The 27,538-nt window shown below is 38.2% G+C and overlaps 1 protein-coding gene across 6 annotated transcripts in view; it reads left to right on the forward strand.

Annotated features, from left to right (window-relative positions):
* Positions 1–27,538, forward strand: part of eya1 (EYA transcriptional coactivator and phosphatase 1) — a 92,767-nt gene that overhangs the window by 44,547 nt on the left and 20,682 nt on the right. For all 6 annotated transcript variants that reach the window (XM_088322232.1, XM_088322227.1, XM_088322228.1 and 3 more), the window contains 5 exons: positions 4,365–4,447; positions 6,110–6,296; positions 6,541–6,683; positions 9,989–10,072; positions 20,445–20,534. In XM_088322232.1, the coding sequence (XP_088178358.1) occupies positions 4,365–4,447; positions 6,110–6,296; positions 6,541–6,683; positions 9,989–10,072; positions 20,445–20,534 (587 nt within the window). The remainder of the gene's footprint in view (positions 1–4,364; positions 4,448–6,109; positions 6,297–6,540; positions 6,684–9,988; positions 10,073–20,444; positions 20,535–27,538) is intronic.

Below are 27,538 nucleotides of genomic sequence, written 5' to 3' on the forward strand. Positions count from 1 at the left end.
CGCCACTGGACAATCGCCGGACAGCGCCCTCTGTGCGGTCCAAATGCTGGAGAGCATGGGGAGTCTTCAGCTCCCCCCAAATTGTGTTTGGATCGTTCGCTGAGTTCTGATTTGATGGCCAGATCATTCTGTCATGAAACGGGTCGGGAAGCCGGAAGTAGGAACTCATTTGCGTAGACGATCTGTCACTTTAATTCAGAAAGAAAAGTTGTCCAACACGCAAACGGACCAAAAACAAAACAAAGCAGGCTCAAATGCAGGCAAAACTACAGACTAGGCATTTAACGGGATTAAACAGAACTTGCAGGAATCTCTCAGAATGTTACACCGAAGTGCAACAAAGTCCAACAAGCACAACAAGAATAAACAGGTATCAAACAGGCATGAACAGGTTTTCAACAAGGCTAAACAATGATCTGGCCAAGGGCAGTTCCAAAAGGCAAGTTTAAGTACCCATAGGAGTAATCAGGAAAATGCAGGTCAGCGGGTGTCAAGAGGCGGGGCCAGCTGGGCTCCATGACAACCGTGGAAATGACAGAAGCAAAAGATCAGCAGTCTCTAAGATTGAAAGATTGAATGCACTCTGCTACGGAGAAATCAATATAATTAAAATGAGTCCGATTTTGGCTTTTTTTTCTGCTTTTTATATATATACTACTTTCTTTTTTTTATCTTCTGTATCAGACTCCTTTATTACTAAGCACCTATAGAGCCCTTTCCTTGTTTGTAAACAAGTGTGAGGTACCCAAGCTGCCTGTACATTGTTGAAGCAGAATTCATGTCAGTTTATAGCATCCCATTGACACAAAAAGATCATAGATAGGAACAGCTCAAAATAGTACAGAGTATGTGCTAGCAGCAAGATAGCAATTTTATTTCAGTTATCAAAGTCAACAACAGGACAACGTTCTTTTGAACGGTGGTGGATTTCTTCCTCTGAAGAAATTGCCCTTGAAAAGTGCTTGAATTTGGCCATGAAAAAAAGTGTAGGAGCCCTTAAAACACTGCTCTATCGAGTCTGCAGAAGAAATGATGATTTGTCAAGGTGCCTCCCCCCTTCAGAGCGAGCATGAAGCCACATAAAAGGCGGAGGGGACCCCGACTAGGATACTGGTCATGATCGGGGGAGCTTCCCTTGGGGGCATCTTTTGGCCCTCTCCCTCTCTCACTTAAGTGCAGACATCAGGGGCCCTGCCATCCCCCCCTGTCTTTCTTCTGGCCCCCTCAATTGGAAGTCCATTTGCTTTGCTTGATCAGTCTTCCTCGCCGCGGGCCATGTCTATCATCAGTGCACAATATTTGCAACAGAAGTTTGGATGCCCCATTTGGGAATAAGCTATCAAGTCCAGATGGACTCTTTTCTTCTAATGCTGTATTGCTGGAATGCTTTAATTCGATTATTCATGTAATTAGCATCTGCTCAGCTATTTGGTTTTATTTTGGAAATTGCAATCCTACAAGTTTCTTTTGCTTTTTTATATTTGCTGTTATAGCTTAAAAATAGGCGAAAGTATTTTTTGATAATGCAAAATGAAACCCAGGATATTTGTTATAAATTTATATAAAGTTTTGATAGCGATCTGAAACCTTTTTAAAGTAAATAAATCAGAATTGCATGATGACTAACTGACTAATTTTTCACTTGAACCCAAAACTAACAGCGCAGAAAATATAATTAGACTCAGAAACAACTCGTTTAAATGCACATAAAAAGATAAATAGGTCCCGGATTTTTTTTTATACATAACAAATGTCAATACAAACCAACATGACTTAAATTCACTTAAAATAAATAGTGCATCAAAATTTCCATGGGCCCTCCCGTTTTGGATTCCATTTGATGAACTAATGTTGTGATAAGAGCTAATTTCTTGGCTTTTCAAGTTATTTTGATTTTATGCTTTCAATCACTAACACACACACACATGTAAGTTATTTAGGTTATTTATTTTAAGATTTTTTTTATTGAGGCTGAAACTTGAGTCTGAATTTGATATGAAGTATCAACCGCATTCTTTGTTCCTGTTAAAAATCTGCCATGTTAATACTGGCACAGTTTATCTTTATTTTTCAAATCTTCTTTTTATCATGGAGGCGCTGACGCCCTCATTTCACAAGCGCCATTTAGACTACCGTAACTCCGCAAACGTTAGGCTAAAGAGACAATTCAAACGGTTCCTGGAAGAAACGAAGATGGGCATTGCGGAGAAATAGAAAAACGTAAATTGAATCAAAGTAGTTCTCCAAAACCCTTACAAGGTGGCAGCAACTTCCCAAAATGGTATCTCACAGGCATCCACGTGTGGCAACGGACCAATCACAGGCTAAAAAGACACAGACGGGGCATAATAAGTAATATATTTTGACAAGCATGTTTTTTTTCCGTAACCAATAAAAAAAACAAAAATTTAATCCTTTGAACATTACTTTATTTGTTTTGATTGTCACTGATGGCTCATGTATAATGTGGATCTCTGGAATTGCCTTACCATCTACCACACGGGCTCATAAAACGCCTGGTCATGGTGAAAATAGGTGACAATATATCGACAACAGGATGAACAAGACTCAAAGATGTTTTTTTATATATTTATAACAGTTCATATCTCCAGTTCTTGTTGTATTCCAATCTGTTATCTAAAACTGTTATTAAATTGTCTTTACACATATTTTTGGTAGATATTGAAAGTTTGGGTTGTTCTGGAAAAAAGGGCCAAATGTAATCACTCATAACATGATTTCTGACTTTTTCACGGCCAAAACAACAAAAATTGCAAGCGGCCTGTATGGTACTTGGTCAATTTTACATGTCCACAAATCACACTTTGACAAATGTTTTTCTCGTGATGCCTTACTCCGGAGCAGATGGAGCGCAGTTGAAACTACGGGCCTGGCCCCCAGGCAGCCTCTGTTCCTTCAATAAGTCACGCTGTGTATATTATTAAGCCATTAGATGCTATCAGAACAATCTCCCCTCTTAAAATGACCTAATTACCCTGTAGGGATCATCCTTTGAGTGAGCCAGCTAAAAGAGAAACATATTGCTATGTTGTACACTAGCAAATGTTATCCTATGATAAGCAATCACATACTTTGATGGTATTTTAAATGAAAGGACACATTTTAGATCGACTAATTTTATATGTGAAGTGTATGAGACCAGTAATCTGCTCATAAATTAAATTTAATGGCCACAAAAAATAGTTAACACTGCATCGCAACACATAGGCTTTAAAAATATTAATGAAACATGGCAAACATTCAAAGACAAAGAAATACTAAGCTATTGTTTTTTTTCATCATTTAACAGTGAACACACATGTTAAAATGTAAGCTAATAGCTACCACATTAGCTTTACCTCTTTCTTGTTAGAACCACTTCAATGTGGTTCAGTCGAGCTCCCGCTGGATTCGTTCATCGACTGCACCTCGCACCTGACCAAGTGGAAGAATTACGGGTAGATATAACTCGAAAAAATTGTTTTTTGTTAAGGTAATACACTGACACACAATGACGGCTTTATGTTAGATACAGCTCTCGGAGAAGATCCTCTCTGACCGATCGGTGGTCAGCAGGGACTGACGTCGTTAACCAATCGCTGACTGTCGTAATGTTTTAGTCCCTAGGACTGCGTTGTGGAACCTCGACAGAGGTGGTACCAAAAACAGTAGTGCCAGTTACCAAGAACCAGGTACTTTTTCATTATGGAAACCCCAAAAAGGCGAGTTGAGGAAGCCTGGAACAATGGAGTGGAAAAGCGGCTATACATATTCGTTTTGCTCCCCCCTACGTTAGGTCTTTCACCCCGGATGTTGCCCTTCAGTTGATCGCGCACAACAGCACTCTTGTGCAACCATCAGCTTGTATGGCGTGGCCCCCACCGGGCCCCCTCCCGACTGTCATTCATCAAGCCTGATCCAAGCTGTGATAAAGAGAGGAAGAGGGAAGAGATAAGGGTTATCCCAAACTTGTAACATCCTGCCTCCCTCCCATTTCCCAACGCTGCAATTTTTACACAATCCGAATCACGTTTACTTTTATTGTATTGCTACATTGAAATTACTGTTGCACTCCAGTTGGCAAAATATACAATATAAAGATTAATCGATAGAAAATAATAGAGTATAGATATAGTATAGATAGATAGATAGATAGATAATTCTTAAAAAATAGTAAACGTTTAAAAACAATATTTTGGGGAATAATTCTTATAATGTTGAAATAATATTAATTTGAAAGGATTAATGAGAAAAGAAAATTGTTACATGGAAAAATAGTTTGACCTAATTTCCCAAACCCACCTTTGATTCAGATACCCTTCAATGGCAGTGAATGAACATACTATCCATTTCTCTCATCTTAGGTGGCACTTTCACTACAACATCAGGATTGTATAGTGGAAACAACTCCCTCTCCAACTCGACGGGCTTCAACAGCACTCAGCAGGTAAAACCCTTTTGACTTTTTTTCCTTTGCAGGCTGAAAACATTACAGACTCAAAACAACCCTAAAATGACACTTGAACAATGATTGTTCAACATCATGGTTTAGGGCAGGGATGTCAAACTTAGTTTTGGCTCAGGGGCCACAAACTAGGGAAAAAAAACACTCATGGAACCAGACTAGTAGATTACAGAGAAAGAAAGAATAAAAGAAGCTGGAGAAAGGGCTCGAGAGCGAGGGGCTGACGAAGAGGGATATAAAGAGCAAGAGAAAAATGACAAAAGAGAAAAACAAAGAAAGAGAACAAGAGAGAGAAAGAAAGAGACAAGGAAAGGGAGAAGTATAGAAAAAAAGGAGATATTAAAAAAAACATAAATCAAAAAAAAGAAATCAAAAAAATAAATCAAGAGAGAAATAAAGGGAAGATAAAGAAAGAAAGAGAGTGAGAAAGAGAGAGCTACAGAAAGATAGCAAGAAACAGAGAAAAAGAGAGACAAAAAAGGAGAGAAAGAAAGAGATAGAGAGAGAGAGAGAAATAAATGGAGAAAAAGAAAAGGGTATGAATAAGAGAGAGAAAGAGAATGAAAGAAAGTGAGAAAAAGATAAGAAATAAAAAGAGATCAGGGAAGAGAAAAAAGACAGAGAAATATAGAAAAAAGAGAAAGATAGGCAAAGAGGGATGAATGAATGAATGAATGAATGAATGAATTAATTAATAAATTAATTCAAACTTTATTTCAAACATTAAACCATTTCTCATCAACAAAAATAATGTTAACATGTTCGAAAAGGGGTAGTAAGAAGCAGACGCTTATTTACCCTACTCCTTCATCTTCCTTATTAACTATATTTCACAGATAGTTCCTCTTTTGTGTCTAAATATAACAAAACCTTATGGATTACATAGGTCGGATATCAATAATTATAAAAAATAACAATAGTCACATCTGTTATATACTAATCATCATAATACCCATCTATCAACGTTATAATGCTACTAGTCACTAAATATCATTGAGACATGATAATAACAATAGCAATAATAACAGTTATGATATAATAATAGTAACAATAACAACAAGGTTAACTATATTTGTAAATCATAAAGAAAGGGAGAGCGGAAGAGAAAGAAAGAAAAACAAAAACAAAAAGGAAAGAGAAAAGAGAGAGTGAGGAAAAGAAAAGAGAAAAAAAGAAGAAACGAGGAAAGATAATAAACAGATATCAAGAGAGAGAGAGAGAGAGAGAGAGAGAAAAATGAGAGAGAACAAAAAAGAGAGAGGGAAAAGTTAGGAAGTGAGAAAGAAAGAGAGAGGGGGAATGAGGGAGAATGAGGAAGAATTAAATGGAGAAATAAAGAGGCAAAAAAGGAAGAAAGATAGAGAGCGAAAAGAAAGAAAGAAAAAATGAAAAATATATAAAACTGTGGGGGCTATTTTCGCCTTTTTTTTCTCATGCGAGCATTGTCTCGTGAAGAAATGGAAGAATACAGGCGCACCTTTTCTTACCTCTGTATGTCTTGTGAGATGCTCTTTCAGATGTGGGACAAAACCGACATATGTTAGCTTTTATGTTTTGCCAGAATCTGAGCTGTCGTGTAGCGATAGTAGTGAAAGTCATTTCTCACGTTTCTCAGCCACCACTTTTTTTCCTTTTTTTTTCCAGGAGTACCCGGGCTATCCGGCTTTTGGCCAGGGTCAGTACACTCAGTATTACAACAGCTCGCCCTACACGTCGCCCTACTTGACAGGCAACAATAGCAGCCCCAGTACGCCCTCCACCACCACAACATACACCCTGCAGGAGCCCACTGCACCCATCACCAGCCAGGCCATCACCGACAACCCTGCAGGTGACCACTTATCTTACTACATTTTCTAGTCACTGCTAACATAGCAAACATTTGCTGCCCAAATTCAAATTTTGGAACAACTTCACTAGATTTTATTTTGTTTCCTTATTTTCTATAGCAATTACACACTACCATTATCACAAAATCACTCCTACCAATTTTGTGTTCGGCCCCCTTTACAGCATTTTAAAAGCATTTTTTTGTATGCACATATATATACATATATATGTGTGTCTCTCTGCAGCGGAGTACAGCACCATCCACAGTCCTCCCACCCCCATTAAAGATTCAGACTCGGATCGATTGCGCCGAGCCTCGGACGGAAAATCACGTGGACGGGGAAGAAGGAACAACAACCCGTCTCCGCCTCCCGACTCCGACCTTGAGGTAGAGGTTGTTCCGTTTCCGTGGCGACAGACGCCCTCGCGGGACCTTAATCCACTTAGCTCATGGCCTGACACTTTGCCTTTAACGGCCATTCATTCATTAGAAGAAACGCTTGCTTAACCAGGCATGAATAATTGAGGCCTGGCGGAATCCTGACTCATCTTAGATTGAGTTCTCATCTCATTGAGGAGCAATCAGGGGGGTGATTAAAATGAGTTCTGTTGTACAAGAGGTGGCAGACGGAACCAAAGGGTTTTTTAACGTGAATAGAATAACATTCCGGTTGTGTGATAATTACAGGAGTTGTACAGGTGCTTGAAATCATTGAAAATGCTTGGGTTTTCAAAGTCAGGAAAATGTTTGAATTTTGACTGAACTCAACAACGGCCAGATGATGAAAGTGCTGTATATAAGACAGATAAGGAGTTTTTTCCTGCTACTGGTAAGCATTGAAACCAGTACTATCTGTTTCATGTAGGGAAGCAAAAAAAAACAGCTGGAAAGGGATGGGCGCCGCCAGGCTGCACTTGCCCAAGACACACAACAGGAATTGGCGCCCCATCAATACTGGTGGTTTAGGAAACCCTGAAATGTGAATCCCTTGCAACTTGACCCTTCATACTTCGCAGCCTTGGTGCATCACGGGTTGACAAATATTCTGCAATCCATTTTCCCCAATCGCATATTCTGCGAGCAAAAGATGGCAGAGGGCATTTTTGTACGGCCTAGGAGTTAGTTGTTTTTTATTGTTTTGTCTACAAAAGGTGCAATTCAACTAACTCAGATTGCTTATTGCTGCAGGATGGGGCCGGCAGAGTGCATATGTGATGGGCCTGACGGCTTTTTATTGGGTTGATATTTCTGCCTAATATGAACTGAACTCGTGCGGTCAGATGTATTATTTCCAATCCCATATTGCTGCAAGGGGGAACCAGCGGAGCACACTTTTGTCTGGCTGTTTTTGGCGTTCTGTCCTTCAAAAGGTTGAACTGCACTCATGTACCCGTCATCCATTATCCCTGTTTGCATATTGCAGCAAGATGAGGCCAGCAGAGTGCATGTTTAGCGGCTTTTTTTAGCTGTTTCTGCCTAAAATGAACTTCACTCTTGCAGCTGCGATCCATTATGTCCAACCCCATATTTCTGCAAGCGGCAACCGACAGAGCACAGTTTTATACGCCCTGGCAGCTCTTTTTTCACTGAAAATGAAATTCACTTGTGCTGCCACGATCCGTTATTCCCAATATAATATTGCTGCCAGAGGGGACTGGCAGAAAACTCTGGCCGACACGACACACAACAGGGCCTAGCAGAGGACATTTTTTCCCCAGTTTGGGCCGCTAAAGCATGCCACTGTGGCCCACCTATAATGTTTCACCCGCCTATCTATTATCCCCAGTCAACTATTGCTGAGAGCAGAACCAAGAGAACAAATTGGTGACCTTCGTGGCAGCTCTTTTTTCGCTATAGCCAATCCTAGATTCCTGCAAGCTGGGACCAGCAGAAGGCATTTTTGTCATGAAGTGTGCCATTCTGACTCGCCTAAAATGTAATACAAGGTTGTGGCCACAATCCATTATCATCGTTTTTTAAGTTCGGGCCACTGAAGTGTGCCGTTGTGGCACTGTATTGGCCATGATTTATTATCCCTGGTTGACTATTGCCGAGAGTGGTGGCTGAGGGAGAAAATTAGTGGTGGCACCTTTTCAATTGTATTGCCTAAAAGTAACAGTACTCATGCGACCGTGATCCATCATTCCTGGCCGACTATTGTTGCAAGCTGTTAAAATACAGATTTTCACATATTGCAGGGGTGTTTGCTAAAAATCATATTTTCTGCTGAAAACACTTGTTTATTTAATGTATTTTCAACCTCCTAAATAATCATGAGCAAATACGTGTCCGTACGATGTCACCAGTCACTGGAATACATCATGACGCATATCATTGGAAAGCTTAAACTCTTGGGATTCAACGTATGATGACCATTTCAAAATGTACTCATCACTGAAACATCCCGATCAGTCTGAAACAAGATACCGGAAACTTTAAGCTAGGATAGCTCACCAATTAAGTCCCCTAGCAGTCATCAAATGAGTTGAATTTACCCAAACATGGAGTCCAGGACCATCCAGCGAATCTAATCGTGTTGAATATTTACTCTAAAAACCATGATAATGCCAAAAGAAAAGAAAACAATTAGCTTAAAAGCATTTCTGCATCATCAGACGTTCCTTGTTGTAATTCGTTTAGCCAAATAATTTCCGTTTACAAATAAAAAGTCCCGTTACATTATTTTCAATACGGACATTAGCCTCTAAACCTTAGATTCACACCACTTACAGCCAAGAGCAGGCTTTTTTCCCCGGTCCATAGCCTGGACTAGCCTACAGGGCTCTGTACTTATATAAGGAAGATCGCCATTTTTAGCTCTAGATATCCTTAGCCAGTAGTAACCGATTCAAATGATGATTGACACATTGGTTTGCCAATAAAATTCACAACATACATTTATGCATATTTACGATGTATTCAAATCAGAACTTAAATTAAATGTGCGCAATGCCACTCCTAAATCATTTTATGCAACATTATTATGCGCAAGTGTGCACAATCATTGATTGACTCCTGGAAAGAGACATCAAACATTTACGCCTCTTAGAAAATTTAAAAAAAAAATGGCCAAAGTAAAATAAACAGTTGCAGTTGAGTTTTTATAGCTGAAAACTTGTCGTTTCCAAATGGCCTCTTTTGTAAATGGCTAGACCAACGCTTAGAAGAACGTGTAAAATACAATTTTTAGTTTTTCAGAATGTGATCGAATTTGACAAAGTACCAGGTAAGGCTTTAAGTTATTGTCTCACCTGTTTTTCAGCTAAGATGTCCATGTTACACTCATCTGCAGGCATTTGATTGCAAAAAAAAAAATTCAGGCGAGAATAAAAAACTTCTATTTCTGTGTTTTCGATGTTAGTAGCAAATGTTCAAGAACAGAATTTAATTTACTTTGGGCACGTCTTGAATTGGGATTTTAGGCGAATTTTACAGGAACGTTAAAGCGTTAAATTTGCAAAAAGGCAGTCCCGTCTCAACAACATGACATCATGACATGTTAACATATCAAGTTAATTAGTCGGTCCCCATCGATTGCATTAATGGTGGTGAGGGCGAGGGGACGTTTTCGGCAACCGGCACAAGCAAATGGACGTACGTTGCCGTCCTATTGACCGGCAGGATGGTATCGCTTTGCATCGATTTTGACTCTTTCCTCTTTGTTTTTGTGTCCCTCTCCCCTCCCCTTTCAGCGAGTATTCATCTGGGATCTGGACGAAACAATTATCGTTTTCCATTCCTTGCTCACAGGCTCCTACGCCAACAGATATGGGCGGGTGAGTGACATTCTGGCTCAAAATGAGAAGGCTGCGGTAAATCTCCTGTTTTTTTTTTACTGTCATGGCCTTTTGTGTTTTGAAGGTTTACTTATGAGAGACATGCCCACCAAATCCTAAATATTTTTCAGTAAATTGGCTTCAGGGGATGCATTTTTGAGAAACTGCACCCGAAGCCAATATAAGAATAAATATGCATCCGTATTAGACTATATAAAATTAATATTTGACTGTGGTTATTCTAGGGGTGTCCAAATTAGGGCCTAAAGCCATTTGTGGCTCGCACACAACCTTTCGGCCGGGTACGAACATTTCTTATAACCAATATAACCATAAAAATGATCTACACACTGGTTATGTATTTATTTATTTTTTTCCATTGCTAATGCAGTTTATCTGAAGTAAATTAACAATTTTCCTATTAACACAAAATATCATTTTATAAAAAAGACATACATTTGGAAAAAAGGGGGTGTGGAAGCTAGGTTGAGAAGGGAGAAAAGAAAGAGGGAAAAGGAGAGAAGAAATGGATGAGGAAAGAGATAGAATGGAAGAGATAAGAAAAAGAGGTGAGAGAGAGAGAGAGAGAGAAGGAAAGAAGGACAGAGAAGCAAAGAAGTGAAGACAGAAGCAAAAAAAAGGGAGAGAGAGAGAAGGAAATAAGTGAAAAGAAAGAAGGTAAATAGTAAAGAGGGAAGGAAAGTAGGAAAGACGAATTAGGGAAGGATGTAGGTAAAAAAGAAGGAAGGAAACAAATAAGGTCAAATGATGGAAAGAGGGAAAAAATAAGGAAAAAAAGGGAATTAAATAAGGAAAGAAATATAGGATGGAAAGAAGGAAGGAAGAAGTACATAAGGGAGGAAAGACACAAATAAGGAATAAAATAAAGTAAGGGAGGAAAATTAAGGAAGGGAAATGTAAGTAATAAGTAATAAGAAGGGAAGGAAGGAAAAAAAGCCAAGAAATAAGTCAGGAAGGAAGAAAAAAGCGAAGAAACAAGGAAGGAAGCGTAAAGGAAAAAAGCAAGGAAATAAGGACAAAAGGAACTAAGAAAGGAAGGAAGGAAGGAGGAAAGGAAGAAAAAAGCAAATGAGAAACAAAGGCATGGTTAAGAAAATAGGAATGGAATAAAGGAAGCAGGGAAGGAGGTAAAGAGGGATGGTAGGAAGGTAATTATTTATTATTTAGTAAATTATTTAGTATTTCAATACTCCAACTCAATACTACATATTTATATCTGTACATTCAAGAAAAACTGTGCGGGTCAGATGTATCGACATTTCGTTCAGTGTACATGTGTACAAGAATGACAAGAAAGTATATCTGAATCTGAAAAAAAGGAAGGAAGGAAAGAGGCAAAGAAAGAAAGAAAGAAGGAAGGAAGTAAGGAAGAAAGGAAGGAAGGAAGGAAGGAAGGAAGGAAGGAAGGAAGGAAGGAAGGAAGGAAGGAAGGAAGGAAGGAAGGAAGGAAGGAAGGAAGGAAGGAAGGAAGGAATGAAGGAATGAAGGAAGGAAGGGAAGGGAAGGAAGAGGGAAAGAAGGAAGGAAGGAAGGTACAAAGGTACAAAGTAATGAATAAAGGAAAAAAGGAATGAACAAAGGAATGATTAAGAAAATAACAAATACAATAATTGAATGAAGGGAGGATGGAAGGAAGGAAATAACAAATAACATAAAGGAAGGAAAAGGGGAAGTAAAAAAGGAATGAACAAAGGAATGAAGGAATGATTAAGAAAGGAAGGAGGGAATCTAAAATAAAGATGGCGGTAAGGCAACAAACAGTGTCAGCAGTGGAGCACGTGGTAAGGCGAGCTCCCTGTCCAGATAATTGCTTCTTTTTTAATAGCTCCAACGAAGCTTGCCAAGTATTTGGCTGCAGCTGTCGAGGTGGTGCGTGGCGAGGCCCCTGAGGGACGGGGGCCACGGCTCGGCGGGGGTGAGCAACACTTGCGCACAGGATGTCACTTAAGTCTTCTTTTCTCTTGTCCCATTCTTCAACTGTTCCCCGGACAAAACTCAGAGTTTTTTGTGTGCATATATATATATATATATATCGTAACGAGAATATACTTGGAATCCTTCAAAATGATTGTATTCAAAGGACGGAGAAGTGCTTCAATTCAGGGTGAAGTAGTCTTAAATGCTTGAAATCGTTGCCATGTTTCTCAACAAGTCTGCTTGAAAATGAAGCTGACCCTGCTCTCTGGTGGCTTCGCTTTAACATTGCATTTCTTCGTCCCTTGTTATTAATGGCAGCTGGCATTAGTTTGCACGGCATTGTCTTATGAAGCGCCATTGCCACTTGCTACTCTGAAGCAGGGCACTATTAAGTGTGTAATAAGTCAAGGATTATGTATCAATTATGGATATATCTTATGGGCCAAGCAAAAAATTAAGGTAGCGTTTCTAATTGGTGAATTTTAAACTAAAAATGTAAGCTACAGATATCTATTATTTTTTCCCAACACCTATATGGGGAGGGATTTTTCACAAAAATGGATATTGACAATTTACTCAAGATCTAAAAATCATATGTCTTAAATAATGCACATGACGGATTAAAAATTGCATACTCAAATCGCAAATACATGTGTGGATCTGCAAAATACATAATTAAAACTTGATTTCTTCTTTTAACGGTCCTGGAGGAACTGTTTAAAGTCCTTAAAAGGTGCTTGAATTTGGACATGGTGTACAAATCTTGTATGAGACGCTCTTAAAATTCCCAAATATGAAAGTGTACCTTATAATCCAGTGTGCCTTATATACTGAACAAAAATGGAAATGCATTGTTACAATGAAATGATACTGCACACGGTGACTGTTGTGCCTTTGAGAAACGTATAGAGTGATCTTTGAGTGGCCACTTGTGGTTTACTTGTTCCTTGTCTGTTGCAAATTAATTTTAGTGGTGAAACTAGATGTCATAATGTGAATTTATGTTCTATGAATTAAATTATTTTAACATAATTGTATTCATTTATTTCTTATGCAACCATAGTTCTTACTGTAGTTTTACTTCACATGCAAAAGAATATGTTTAGAGGGCCTTATAATATGGTTTGCCTGAAAGTCCGAAAAATACGATATTATCACACGGTTATTTTCCCTTTCAATTCTCATTAGTAGAAATGTTGACGTTCCCAAGCTGGCTTATTTGTTTTTACTTTTAAATTGCCTCTCCAAATTTAAACTTTCTAAACAAACATAAAGGCAGAAAGGGATTCTCATGGTTTGTTTCTCAGGTCATCTTTTCTATATCACTTACAAAGTTCTGTTCAGCTTGTTCGGGGTAAGGCAGTTTGAAAAATTGTAGAAATAATAGTGCAATCCTGTGCTGATTGTTAACTGTTGCTTTTGTTATAAATGGGCATACTATGACCGTAAAAACAATAATACATTTCTTTGACAAGTCTGTCAAAATCAATTGGACAAAGATGATTTATAATTTGCTGGAGAATTCCAAGCAGGGATCACCAAGGTGGTGCTCGCGGTAGTAGCCCCTTGAAAACACCCTATCCCGTGAACCAGTCCTGAGAATAGCTCACCAGTGATGGGTCATTGTGATTATCTAGGGAATTTAATTTGAACAGTTTTAATGATTGACTGAAACTATTCTAACCCGACTTCAGTAATTACAACATGCTAATAACATAGTAATAACATGATAATTTGTAAAAATGGATATCAAACTGGTATCCCTTTGTTCTAAGTAACTAAATAAGTAGCTATTGATTGGAATATTTACATCAAACCTATTTCCTGCCTGTTTTAGTTAAATCAATCATCTATCTATCTATCTATCTATCTATCTATCTATCTATCTATCTATCTATCTATCTATCTATCTATCTATCTATCTATCTATCTGTCTGTCTGTCTGTCTGTCTGTCTGTCTGTCTGTCTGTCTGTCTGTCTGTCTGTCTGTCTGTCTGTCTGTCTGTCTGCTCTCAGGCATTGCGGTGTGAAGCACCACCTACTGGTCGCACCCAAGAGCAGAGCTCTGTTTAGAAAAACGGCTCTTTTGGCTCGGCTCACTGAGAAGAGACAGCTCTCTTGGCTCCCAAAGGCTTCCTCCGATTAATTGTTTTTTTTTTCAAAGATGTATTAACAATTATGATAAAAAAATCACCCCAAATGATTTGGTAATTAGTTATTTCATATGAAATATACATTAAGATATCTACAGATCTACAGAAAGTCTTTGTAAAATACATAATATTTTTAGCTATTTACACACTGCACAGATTTAAACAACACAAAATCCCTGGAAATCCAAAACCATAGAAAACAATTTGAAAATATTGATTGGCGTCCTATTTTTTTTTTCTTTAAATATTTACAACTTCATTTCTACCAATTTAGACACAGGTCCTCTGAAAAAAAACGGACAAAAAATATGAATTTAAAGAAGTAAAAACAAAAGAGCAAAATATCAGTAGTCTCTAAGATTATTGAATATTGAATACACTGCTTCAGACTAATCAATACCATTGAAATGCATCAAAATTTGGCTCAATTTTAGTCATGATGCCATGTTGTTTTTCTTTTTTTGTCTTCCGTATTTAACTCCCTTATTACTCAACACCTGGTCAGCCCTTTCCGAATTTGTAAACAAGTGTGACGTATTGAAGCTGCGCATGCATTGTTGAAGCAGAACGGCAGAATTCATGTCTGTTCATTGCAGCCCATTGACACAAACAGATCGTAGATTATTGATCGGAAACGCTCGAAATAGCACATAGTATCTTCCAGCAGCAAGATAGCAACTTTATTTGAGTCATCAAAGCCCAAAAAACAAAAACAAAAAAAAAAAGACGTTCTTTTGATCGGCACTGGATTTGTTCCTTTGAAGGTACTGGAAAAATTGGCCTTTAAATTGGGCCATGAAAAATGTGTGCAAACCCTGTAAAACTAAGGAAAGAAAACACTTTGGTGGGAAAAGCCAAACTCAATCCTCCGTGATTCAATGTAAACAATCAGCAGGCGAGGGAGTTAAGAAGACAAGCAGGCCACAAGGCAAGCAAGCAAGCACCTGTCTCCAAATGTCAGTGGCATCAATGCAAACCCCCACTTTGCATCTCCACCTCCAGCTGCCTTTAGCCATCACAGCTTTTTTGGAGTTGCCTTGACGCCAATTAAAAAAGCTGATGAGAACAGTGCAGACTTTATGAGAGGCAGGGGCTATTGATATTGATTACGCAGAAAAGTGTTTTGTTCAGGCCGCACAAAGGTGAGGAGGCGGGTTGGCGGCACTTTCTTTCCTAAAGTAGTTTATAGATGAGACTTGCTGATAGGCTTTGAGCTCCGCCGTTGCTGTTTTTAAGGACGCGGCAACAGGCGCTTTAAAAACTTGGTTTATTATTGTACCAGCAGATAGATAAACACCCCTTGGGGGTCCGTGAAAGTACCTGAAAAATCCTCTTTTTTGTGTGTATATCCATGAGAAAATATGCTGTGCCACGTGATATGCTTTTAATTCATCGAATGCCAAACGTTTCTCTCATATGTGAAGTGCCGGTGTCAGCTAATTTTTGCCATTTTGATTAATATTTGTAGGCCCACAGAAAATTATGTTTTCTAGCGATATAAGCATAGGACAAATCAAAAGAAAGCTTAAATTCTCATCTTTTATTAAAATAGAAAGTATGTTTCCAACTTTCACCATTGTGTAGTAAACAACAGTTGAACATTACTAAGTTTCATAAAAAAACTCGTTCCTAAGAAAACTTTTGGGAAAAAATACTTTTTGTGAAAGAATGAAATTCAAGCAGAACTTTCACTTCAATGCTGTTTTTATATCTATTTGGCATACCTTAAATATATAAATAATGCTTTCCATAAACAAAAGGGCACTTTGATTGCTAAATATTGTTTAATAACAAGAACACTGAACTGATGCATGAACGATGCATGACCTTTGCAAGTTTAAACTTTTGTGATTTTAAGGTCAGGAAAATGCTTGACTTTTGGGTCAAACTTTTGAAAATGCTTGAAATTTTTGCAATTGCCATGTTTATAAATAGACCATGCAATAAATGAAGAATTATTTTTGAAAAGTGCATGAACATGATGTCGATATCCCTGCTCTGGTACGTTGTCTTTATGGCGTCGTCATGTGAAGCGTCAGCCCCCCCTGCTGTTCGCACCCGAGTGAACAGCTCTGTATAGAAAACCGGCTCTATTGGCTCGGCTCCCTGTGAAGAGCCTGCTCTTCCAGCTCCCAAAGAGCTCCTCATGTTTGATGTTGTTTTAAAAATAATACAAAGTAACTCTTCAGTGCTATAAAGGATAAAATACATTAGAAATAACTATGTTAACCAATGTAGCCACCGATCTTCTGAAAGAATCATGCAAAAAAGATAAATTAAAATGGGTAAAACAAAAAGCAACAAACTCAATATCAATGAAACGGTTCCAAATTTGGCATTTTTTCAATTTTTCTGTTTTGTTTTATTGAACTCCATTATCATTTAACACCTATAGAGCCCTTTCCATGTTTTTAAACAAGTGTGACGTAGCAGAGCTGCGCGAGCATTGTTAATGCAGAATGGCAGAATTCATGTCAGTTTATGGCTGTCTATTGACAAAAAAAGATCATAGATTGGAACAGCTCAAAAAGCACAAGGTATATGCTAGCAGCAAGATAGTTACTTTATTTTAGTCACTAAAGTCAACAAAAATAAATGCCTGATTTCTTCTTCTGAAGGTAGTGAAAAATTAGAAAAATTGGCCTTAAAAGTACTTGTAAAGTGCTTGAATTTGGCCATGAAAAAGGTGTACAAACCGTGTTATCCAATGTTGGCTCTTTTTCTTTCCTGTTTTGGAGCACATACCTTTTTTTGATGGTAAAAAGTCTTGTTTATCAGTATTTATTTTAATATTTTTTTGCATAGCCCGAGTGTGGAATAGTGAGTGGGACTTGGGCTGCTGTCACATTCTATCCAAGTGCAGATGAAACGGGCCCTTATGGAGGCGGGAGCATTTCCTGCTTGGGGAGGAACCATGGAAGTGTATTGTGGGGGTCTTTAAGCACCGCTGCTTTTTGGCATGGGCCTCAGCTGGTGTGGAGCCAGCATGCTAGGCTGGGAATAAAGTAAATAAACAGTGTCGGGTCGCGGGGCAGCCCTCTTTTACCCCACCTCCCCCCTCTTAAAACAAAACAGTGCCCCCATCAAATAGCTAACTGGCCCTCACCTCAACCACAACAAAGCCAAAGGGACTCTAAGATCTCCTGGCTCTCGAGCGATATGTCATTTGGGGCCCTCAGAACACAGGTCATGCATAGAAATACAGGGATAAAATGAAACAAGACAGAAAATGATGAAATAAGAGTAAGGAGGAAGGTACAGTATTAAGAATGCCTTTTTATATGGTTACTTCTTTACTGGGTTCGTATGGGTGCTTGAAATCTTTGAAAATGCTTGATTTTTAATGTGGTGTCTTAAAGGTCGGAAAAATGCTTCAATTTTGGATGGAGTGCTTGAAAATACTTGAAATTGTTGCCATTGCCACATTTCTTGGCAGTCTGACTCTACGCAATTAATAAGATTTTTTTTTAAAGTGGATGAAAATTACGCTGCACAGTTCTGTTTAGAAAACCAGCTCTTTTGGCTGGGCTCACTGAGAAGATTCAGTTCCTTCAACTCCCAAAGGGCTACTCGGATCTTCTGTTTTTTTTTAAATAATGTGTTTGCTTGGAGAGGGATGGGGGCCACCAGATTTTAAGTCGAACAACACAAAATCCCTAAAAATGCAAAACAATAGCATATGATTTAAAAATAAAAACGATTTATTTCTGTAAATAAATGATAAAATGCAATAAATGAAAATAAATAAGACAAAAAGCAAAATATCCAAGATTGAAAGATTGAATGCATTTTTTTGAGCAATCGATATCATTAAAATAATTCATAATTTGGCTTATTTTTCTGCTTTACATACATACAGTACTTTCTTTTTTTTGTTTCTTCCGTTTTGTACTCAATTATTACCCAGCAGCTATAGAGAGCTCTTACCGTGTTTGTAAACAAGGGTGACATAGCTTAGCTGTGCACACATACCAGCTCGGTAGCCTAGATGGTAGTGTGCCGGCTTTGAGACTGGGAGGTCGCTGGTTCGCGCCTCGACTGAGACATACCTAATTGGTATAATGGCGGCGCCCTCTGGCTGCGGCTGCACCGACTCGCTACAACGGGTCAGGTGTATCGACATTTCATTCTGTGTACATTGTTACAAAGAATGACAATACAAAGGAAATTATTATTATTATTATTATTGTTGAGGCAGAATGGTAGAATTCATGTCAGTTGATAGCAGTCCAAAAAGATCGTTGATCATAGAAAGGAACAGCTCAAAATAGCACAACGTATGTGCAAGCAGCATTTATTTTAGTCACCAACGTCAAAAAAACAAAACAAAACAAAATCTTTTGATGGTTTTCTTTCTTTGAAGGTACTGGAAAATTTGAAAAATTGTACTTGAAAGCACTTGAAATGGAAATGAAAAAAAGACTTTAGCCAACTTCACAAGTTTCTTGACTAGTATTTATTTTTATTTTTGACTTGACTACACATTATTTTGTCATACATTTCAAATTCCATTTTTTACCTCAAAGAGTGTGTGTCATTCTGTAGTACATTGTTATCTTTGTGCAATGATTGATCAGTCAAAAAATATTGCTGACTACTATTACAAAGCTTGAATGCAACGGGACTTTGACCCAGGTCGCGGCAGTGATAGAACCGAATCCTAACCACAGACCACTCCATATAGATATGGATGACATATGAAAAGGCATTAGGTTTTCTCTTTGCCCAACACGCAAAAGGTCCCCGATTTGACATTGGTTGGAAACATTTGTTGGCCTGGAGAGGGCTGGGCCCCACCTGGCTGTACTTGTCCAAGACACAACACACAAAATGGTGCCCATACGACCCTAAAAGTTAAGGAAAACATCCCAACCACCCACAATATGTCTATAGTATTTATTTTTAATGAATAATTTCATTGTTTTATTCAACATTTGTCATTTGCAATGCTTAGTTTGAGCCGAAAAAAGTTTTTTTTAATTTTCATTTTATAATTATGGTTTTGCGTTGATGTACACAAATAAATAAAGTAATGCTTATAGTCCCTATGATTGGCTGGCAACCAGTTCAGGTCAGGTTGTCCCCTGCCCACTGCCCGATGAATGCTGGGATGGGCTCCAGCACCCCCGCAACCCTACTGAGGATAAACGGTGCAGCTAATGAGATGGATGGATTATATATATATATATATATATATATATATATATATATATATATATATATATATATATATATATATATATATATATATATATATATATATATATATATATATATATATATATATATAAACAATTAGTTTTTCTGTTTTTCTTTTTGATTATGTGCCAAAATATTGAAATTATTGAAATTATATATATATATATATATATATATATATATATATATATATATATATATATATACACAGTATATATATAATTACTTATTCACCATTCGTTGATTTTTTTCCAAATGTGCTACCAAAAAACAAAAAGCTTTTACTTGGAAAAATGTTTATATTTTCCCAAACTATGTACCAATTTAACAAGATCTTTTTTTTTTAACTGTGATTTGAAAAATATATAAATAAAGTGAGGGATAATATCTGCCAGAATAACAAAAGAAACACTGAAAATAATTAATATAACTACTTTAATAGTATTGTATAATCATATTATTTGTTTTTGTATTAATATTTTATTGTAATCGATTATGTGAATCATTTATCATTTTTAATTATGACTGGATTTTCTAGTTTTCAAAGTTATCGAACAAAATTGAAAAACAAAATTCAGCATCACCATAGCTAATATAATGGGTGGGGTGTGGGGGTAGATTCGTTGACCACTAGGGATGTAGGGGCACCATTTCCTGTGGTGTGTCTTGGGCAAGTACAGCCTGGTGGTGCCCTTCCCTCTACAAACACTTAGTATCAAAGTTTTTACAAAACACTGAAGTTAATGAAGAAAGAGGAAGGCATTGTGGGAGGTAGTTCAGCCATTAGCATATCAACATCGTAATGATTCTGTGACACAAACGAATAGCAGACAAGAATTTTAAATGATGACCAATACCAGACAGGCATCTTAGAGACGTAACCCATCAACTGCACAAAAACCACCAAGTGTTTATGGTATGCAAAATGATTTATGTTTGATGTTTCATAGTCAAGTGTGAAATACTGGAAAAATTGAGGTGGGATGGAAAAAAACAGGTTATTTCACACCGTAATGTGACCCTGTAACCCGGGGCTTTACCACATATTTATTTATATATTTTCTTTCTCCATTTTTTTCTAGGACCCACCATCATCGGTATCACTCGGACTTCGAATGGAAGAAATGATCTTCAACTTGGCGGACACGCATTTATTCTTCAACGACTTAGAGGTGCGTCTTTTCTTGTTCTTCTGTTTTTTTCCCTCGCGTGTGATGATTTAGTGCAGGGGTGAGGAACCTTTTTAACCCATAGAGCCATAAAAGCCAAAATATTTTGATTTTTATAAGTGACAGCCACACCATATATTTTAAGACAAAATCCAACAAAACCACCAAACCCGCACTCACAGAAGTTAGTTATTTGGCGCATTTAATTTCACTGTGTGTTGTTTGATGATTCGATCAAATCTATGAAATAATAATGCCAGAGCCTTTGTCCTCAATCAATATAAATATACCACGCAAATTTTGTCTGTCTCCTGCAATAGTGTTAAGGCTCATATTGATATCATTGGCGGTATTTTTTGTCCCAAATAATGGTTTCAAAACAAGGGCAAAGTTCTTTTGTAAAAATGTCACTGGTCCACGAGGAGAAGGAGTGCACAAGCTCAACCAATCAAATTGCTCTAAGTGCTTGGCTAGAGTTCCTGGGTATTTCAAGTTTGTTATCTTGCTTTTCATCATACAGTGTCTCAACAATAAACAGATACTGTTTAATAAGTTTCCATATAAAGCGGGGGTGAGGTAAGGCCAAAAGGGGCTTGCCACGAAAACACCGCTGATACAATCATTCCACTGTTCTTAAAGGGGCAGCGTTTTGTATTCGTCCCCTGGATTTTGCTACAATGTGTAATGGAGTCAAAAATGTTTCCATGGAAAACTACAACTGCGGAGACTTAAAGTGAGCTAAAAGCACCTTCTTTCTTCCAATTTTTACCCAGCTTTTCTCAAAGAAAGATAAAAAGAAGGGAAAAATATTTTTTTTCAAATGAAGAAATAGGCAAGAAAAAATGAGGAACCGGGGCAACAAAAATGGCAATAGAAAAAAAAGTTGAGAACAGAAAGGAATTAAAGAGAAAAGAGACACAATTGAAACAAAATGCAATTTTCTTTTTTTTTTTTTTCCGTTTTTATTTTCTCTTTTTTCATTATTCATTCTTCTTTTACTTTTACTTGAGTTTTACTTTTTGTCTTTTGTCTTTTTTTCTTTTTTCTTTTCTTTTTTTCCTTCTTTTTTCTTTTATTTTGTAATTTTTGTTTTTATTCTTTTTCAAAGTAATAAGGTGCAATTTGGTCACTTTTAGTCTTCTTGTTTTTTTCTGCCTCTGTTGTTCTTTTAGCACTCGTTTTTAGTAGCACTACAGAATACAGTGACCTCTAGTGGGAAAATAATACACACTGTCCTTTTACTTTCATTGTAAGGCAGGGGTCTCAAACTATCATCTTGGGGCCAGAAGTTTAAGACCCCTGATATAAATGATTATATGGCGATTTACAGCCAAAGTGGGGTCTGTGCGAGACTTTGAATGGAAACAGTAGTCAAAATTGTGTTGTATATATACTGGACCAAACACTTGAAACAGTGTTGTCTTGGCTTTGCAAGTGACTATATTTTACATAATTGCACAAGTTTTTTTTTTATATTTGAGCCATATATACTCATGAAAAGAGCCATATAAGGCCCGCAAGCCATAGGTTCCCGTCCCCTGATTTAGTGTTTTCTGAGCACATAAAGCATGACCGGAGCCTCCAGAAGAAGCAACTGCTTCATAAGCATGGAAACCGCCTTCTCAGTTATCAGTCCCATACCGGAGACGCTTTTTACTTTCTGGGCCCCCCATCGGGACCCCATGAGAGGCCCTGGATCTCATGAATTTCACTTGTCAACCCAGGGCCCCTCCCTAGCGTAGCGGCCATCTCCTTGAGTGGGTGCGGCTGTCCATTTCCGCATTCCAATGGCCACAGGTGTCAAGCGTAGCAAAAATAATATACTGTAATCCCTTGCTACTTTCCTGCCTTAGTGCATCGGGGCTGAAAACGTTTTGAGAGCCGTTATCTCCATTCACATAATGCTGCAGGCTGTGACAGGTGGAGCACACTTTTGTCAGGCCTGGTGGTTCTTTTTTGCTATTTTCTCCACTAAAAAGTGAACTCCATTTGTGAGGCTGTGATCCATTATCCAGAATCGGATATGCCTGTGAGCAGGGACTGGCTAAGCTCACTTTTGTCAGGACTCTCAACTCTTTTTTTTTGCTGGTATTTCTGGCTAAGATGAATTGTTCTCAGGCTTCCAAGATCCATTATCCCCAATTTCATATTGCTGCCATGGTACTGGAGACAAATGTTAGATAATAGCCTAGATGGTAGTGTGCCCACTTTGAGACTGGGAGGTCGCTGGTTCGCGCCTCGACCGAGACATACCTAATTGGTATAATGGCGGCGCCCTCTGGCTGCGGCTGCATCGACTCGCTACAACGGGTCAGGTGTATCGACATTTCGTTCTGTGTACATTGTTACAAAGAATGACAATACAAAGGAAATTATTATTATTATTATAATTATAATGGAAAAAAAAAATCCTGAAAGATATGAATACACTTTTAGCAGTTTTTTTGTTTTGATTTACCGTTCTTTCTGCTTTAAATGAACTGCACTCATGGCAGACGTGGCAGCTCTTTTTTTTGCTGTTAGTGTATTCCATTATTGTATTTCCCTTACCCTAACTCTAACCCTAACTCAAACCTTCACTCTAATGCTAACTCTAACCCCAACCCTAACCCTAACCCTACCTGCAATCAATTGCACTTATGCTTCCACGTTCCATTATCCCTAATTAATTTTGTTGCGAGCGAGGGTAGAGCCCGCTTTTGTCTGTACTCCCGTTTCACTTTTTCTGCCGAAAATTAATTGCATTGTCCCATATCCCATATTTCTGTGAGTAGGGACCATTAGAAGGCATTTTTGTCAAAAAGTCTGCCCAAGATGAAATGCATGTTTGCGGCTGCGAACCAGTATCCCCCGTCTATTATTGTAAAGAGCAAAGACCGGCACACCGCTTTTTCTGTTTGGGCTGCTGAATCATGCCATTGTGGCCTTTACAAGATGAGCGGTGCTTTTCCCCATTCCCATATTGCTGGGAGTGTGGACCGGCAGAAAGTGTCTTTGTCAGTCTTTATCCCCAGTCAACTATGGCTAAAAGCAGGGGCCAGTGGAGCACATTTCTTTTTTCAGTTCAGGCAGCTGAAATGTGTCTTTGTGGCCACCTAAAATGAAACGTACTGTTTTGTCTGCAATCTATTAACCCCAGTCAACTATTGCTGTGAGTGGGGTCAGAGGGAGCTAAAATTTGTCATGTGTGGAGGCTCTTTTTTTCCGTTCTTTTCGCCTAAGATGCACTTGAGCGGCAGTGATCCATTGTCCCTGGTTGATTAATGCTGAAAGCCGGTGCCGGCAGAATACTTTTTCTTTTTCGAAGCATGCCAATATGGCCTGCCTAAAATGAACAGCACTGTTTTGGCTACGACCCATTATCCCTAGTTGCCTATTGTTTAGAGCAGGGGCCTAGAGAACACATGCATTGCAAACCCTTTTTTGTTCTTTCCTCCTAAAATGGACATCACCCATTTGGCCACAATCCATTTTCCTGAGTCAATATTTCTTAGAACAGGAGCCGAAAGATAAAATTTGCATGTCTGGCCCCTCTTTTCTCCATAATGTTCACCTAAAACGAACAATAACGATGAAGCCGCCATCCATTATCCCAGTTGGCATATGTATGTTAACGGGGTTATGTTGCAGATTTTTGCAAATCATAAGGATTTCTGGCTCCCATTAAACTAGGGATGACTGGTAAATGGGAAATTTGGGATTCAACCCGACAACGCCTAGACATAAAACTAGCAGACGGGGGCCGGCAGCAAAGAGACTCTGGAGGCCCGTATCGCTAGCTAAGCGTGCAATTCACAGCATCTCTCATTAACAAGCCAGGGAGCTATAAAAAGCAGGTGGCGCTCCGTGCATGGGGGGGTTGCTTTCCCCCCGTCCACCCGTGCAGAGGTGACGTTGCTAAGGTGCATTAGCGGGCAGCAGGACACTAGTTGAAAATGTTCCCACCTTAAGAAACCTTTGTGCAGACCCCCTTTGCGTGCATTTTGCCCCTGTGCCCCCTCTCTCGTCCTGAGTTGTTTTCTCACCCTGACGGAGGGATTTGGGTGTCGACGGGTGGCTCGTATCCCATGGATAAACAAGCTCTACCTTAGAATTCTTATTAATATTACCTGACAACTGGGAAATATTGCAAAATTGAATTCTGTAATTATTCTAAACAGGGAAATATACATTGAATAGTTTTACATTTTATATTGGAGCAATTACAATATTTAATCGTGATTAATCAAATTTCTTTCCGTAGTTAATTATTATTCGATTTTTCCAAAACTTCAACATTTGAATAAAGCGGAGACAATTTTAAAAGTGTTTTTTAAAACCTGATCCATCGATTATTCTATAAAATAATAAACTGATTTATCGAGTGTTAAAATAATCGTCAGTTGCGACCCTTAGCCTACAGTTTTAGTAAAATAGAAAATTCTTTGTTTTGTTTCCCTGCCCTTTATTTAATTGCTTGTGCTTTGCCCTCGTTCCCCCTTTCTCCTTGGGAGGTTGTTTTCTCACCCTGTGGTAGGGTTGGGGGTCGTCGGGTGGCTCGTATCCTGCAGAGAAGCAAGCTCAAGATGGAGGCCTCCGGTTCCCACACATTCGGCTAGCTTTTGGAAGCTAATGTAAACTTAGAAGTGTCAGTCATCAGGGGGCGTTTTGGATCATTTTCTACAATATTTATTTTAAAAAATACATTAAAACATGGGTGTCAAACTCATTTTATCCTGAGGGGGACATGGTTATAAAAACATTCTTACAGGTGCCGGACTTGTAAATTAATTGCATAAAAGTGTGCCTTAGCTGGAGGGTTGGGCGTCTTTTTGGAGGCTCACAATTCGGTCATGATTAAGGGATGTAAGATTTGATTATTATTATTGGGTGTTTTTTCCCTCAATATTTTTTCTTTCACTAAGATGAAATCTCTTGTAATGTTTATCAACTAAAACATGAACTTAGTTCCACTATAGTTTATTTAACTGGGGAAAACTCATGCAGACTGGGAAGTAACGAAAATAGGATAAAGACACAAATTTAAATGGTTGATTAAATGATTTAAAAGTTTTCTTTGTTTTTTATTTGTCATGAAAATGTTTACCTGAAAAGTAAAGCAGGGTTCACGTCTTCGCTTCACCTTAGTATTTTACCTTTTGGTGACATCGTACAGACACTGTTTCCGTACATGTCTGAGACACGTATTTGCTTCTTTGCAAGCTTTCGGAATGTTAAGGGGGTAATAAGTTTGACTGAACTATCTGACTGTTCTGTCGACGTTCCCATTGTAGCGCCTTATAATCCGGTGTGCCTTATGTATGGAAAATATAGGACCAAAAACTATTTTTTGGGGGTGCGCCCTATAACCCGGTGCGCCTTATAGTGCAGAAAATACGGTAAATACCATTGGGGTGGGTTTCTCTGGTTGGTTAATAGTAGTCAGCAAATACAGCTGCATTGGGTGCTTTGCAAGTTGCGGCTGGCTTTGGTGACGTCAAGTGGACATATTTCAAACTGTAGTCATTATGTGACACGATGAAGCCAATTTTTTTCCTGTGCTTTTCTCTTGAGTTTGACACATGTGCATTTAAACAATAATAACATAATCATTTATTTTAGCCCAAATTGTATATCTTTTTGTTTTTTTGTTTACTTTGTGATAATTAAATAATATTTTTATATCCCACGGCTGTCATATTTAATGTTGTGTCTTAAATCTTTGATGGAGCCCTTTAAACTCTGCACCTGTGTTGCCTTGTGGGCCGTCTCTTTATGGGGTCCCGACAAAATTAGATGGACCCTATGCATTTCTGCACATGCTTAAATACATAACTGCCACTGCTGCCAGGCAAGTTATTTATAGGTGCTTCGTTTTAAACTCTGGCCATTCGAGCTCCTAGCAATATTTTTAAAGGGGCATTGCGTATCATCCATCATTCATAAACATCAGGTATTTATTGGAGTGATTAAAATATTTAATCATGCTTATTTATTTTTCCCATAAACCTATAGTTTAATATGCTTGTAAGAAATATATTTTTGTTCTCTTTCCTGTTTGATAGCATGAAGCTGAATGTTTTTACCTATAGTTCTAGTAGACGTAGCGATTAAAATATTCAATTACAATTGGCACATGTTTTTTCTGTTAACTCAAAAAAAATCTTCTCTTTGTTTCTTTGTCCTAATACATTATTAAATTGTAATATCCTTCTCATAAATATGTGCTTTGAATACTTAGGAGCTATGTTTCTCAACAAGTCAGTTTAAAAATGATGCTGATACTGCTCTATGGCTTTACTTTGGCATTGCATTTCTTCTTCCCTGCAGCTGGCATGAGTTTGTACAATATTGAACCGTTAAGCGTCATCACCTCATACGGGTCGCGAAGAGGACATGTGCATGCTACGCCCAAAAGGGGCACTATGAGATGTGTATTAGTGTAAGGATTACGTATCAATTATGGACTTCAACAGAAAATTTAAGCTACCCATATTGTGGTCATTCATACCCAACACTTATATGGAGAGATATTTGTCTCAAAAACATTTGAGACAAAATGTATTCAAGATCTAAAAATATCATTTCTTGACAAAGGCACACACAAAATGAAAAGTTGCATAAGTAAATTGTGGATATATTTGTGGCTTTGCAAAATACATGATTCACACAGGATATTTCTTTTGATATTACTGGAGAATTTGGAAAATTAGTTTTGAAAGGCTTTAAAAAGTGCTTGAATCTGGCCATGAAAAAGATGTATGAACCCTGAGAGCAGCACATTTTTATGTTTGGCACCTTTGTTTGAATTCCGCAACTGTCGAAGCGTGACCGGGAATGAAGTAGCTAGGAAGAAGTCTCCCTTTGTTAGTCACATCCTGTGTTTGACCCCAGGTATAATCACAGCAGCCCCCACTCCTTTTACCTGTGCTGGGAACCAAATGGGAAGGAAGCTTGTGACAGCTTTCATGCAACGTCCCCAAAAGATGAAAACGGCCACATTTATTGGGAAAATCGGCAGACAGGAA

Source organism: Urocampus carinirostris, chromosome 18 (genome assembly GCF_059441175.1).
Source record: "Urocampus carinirostris isolate Australia breed hairy pipefish chromosome 18, RoL_Ucar_1.0, whole genome shotgun sequence".
NCBI lineage: Eukaryota > Metazoa > Chordata > Actinopteri > Syngnathiformes > Syngnathidae > Urocampus > Urocampus carinirostris.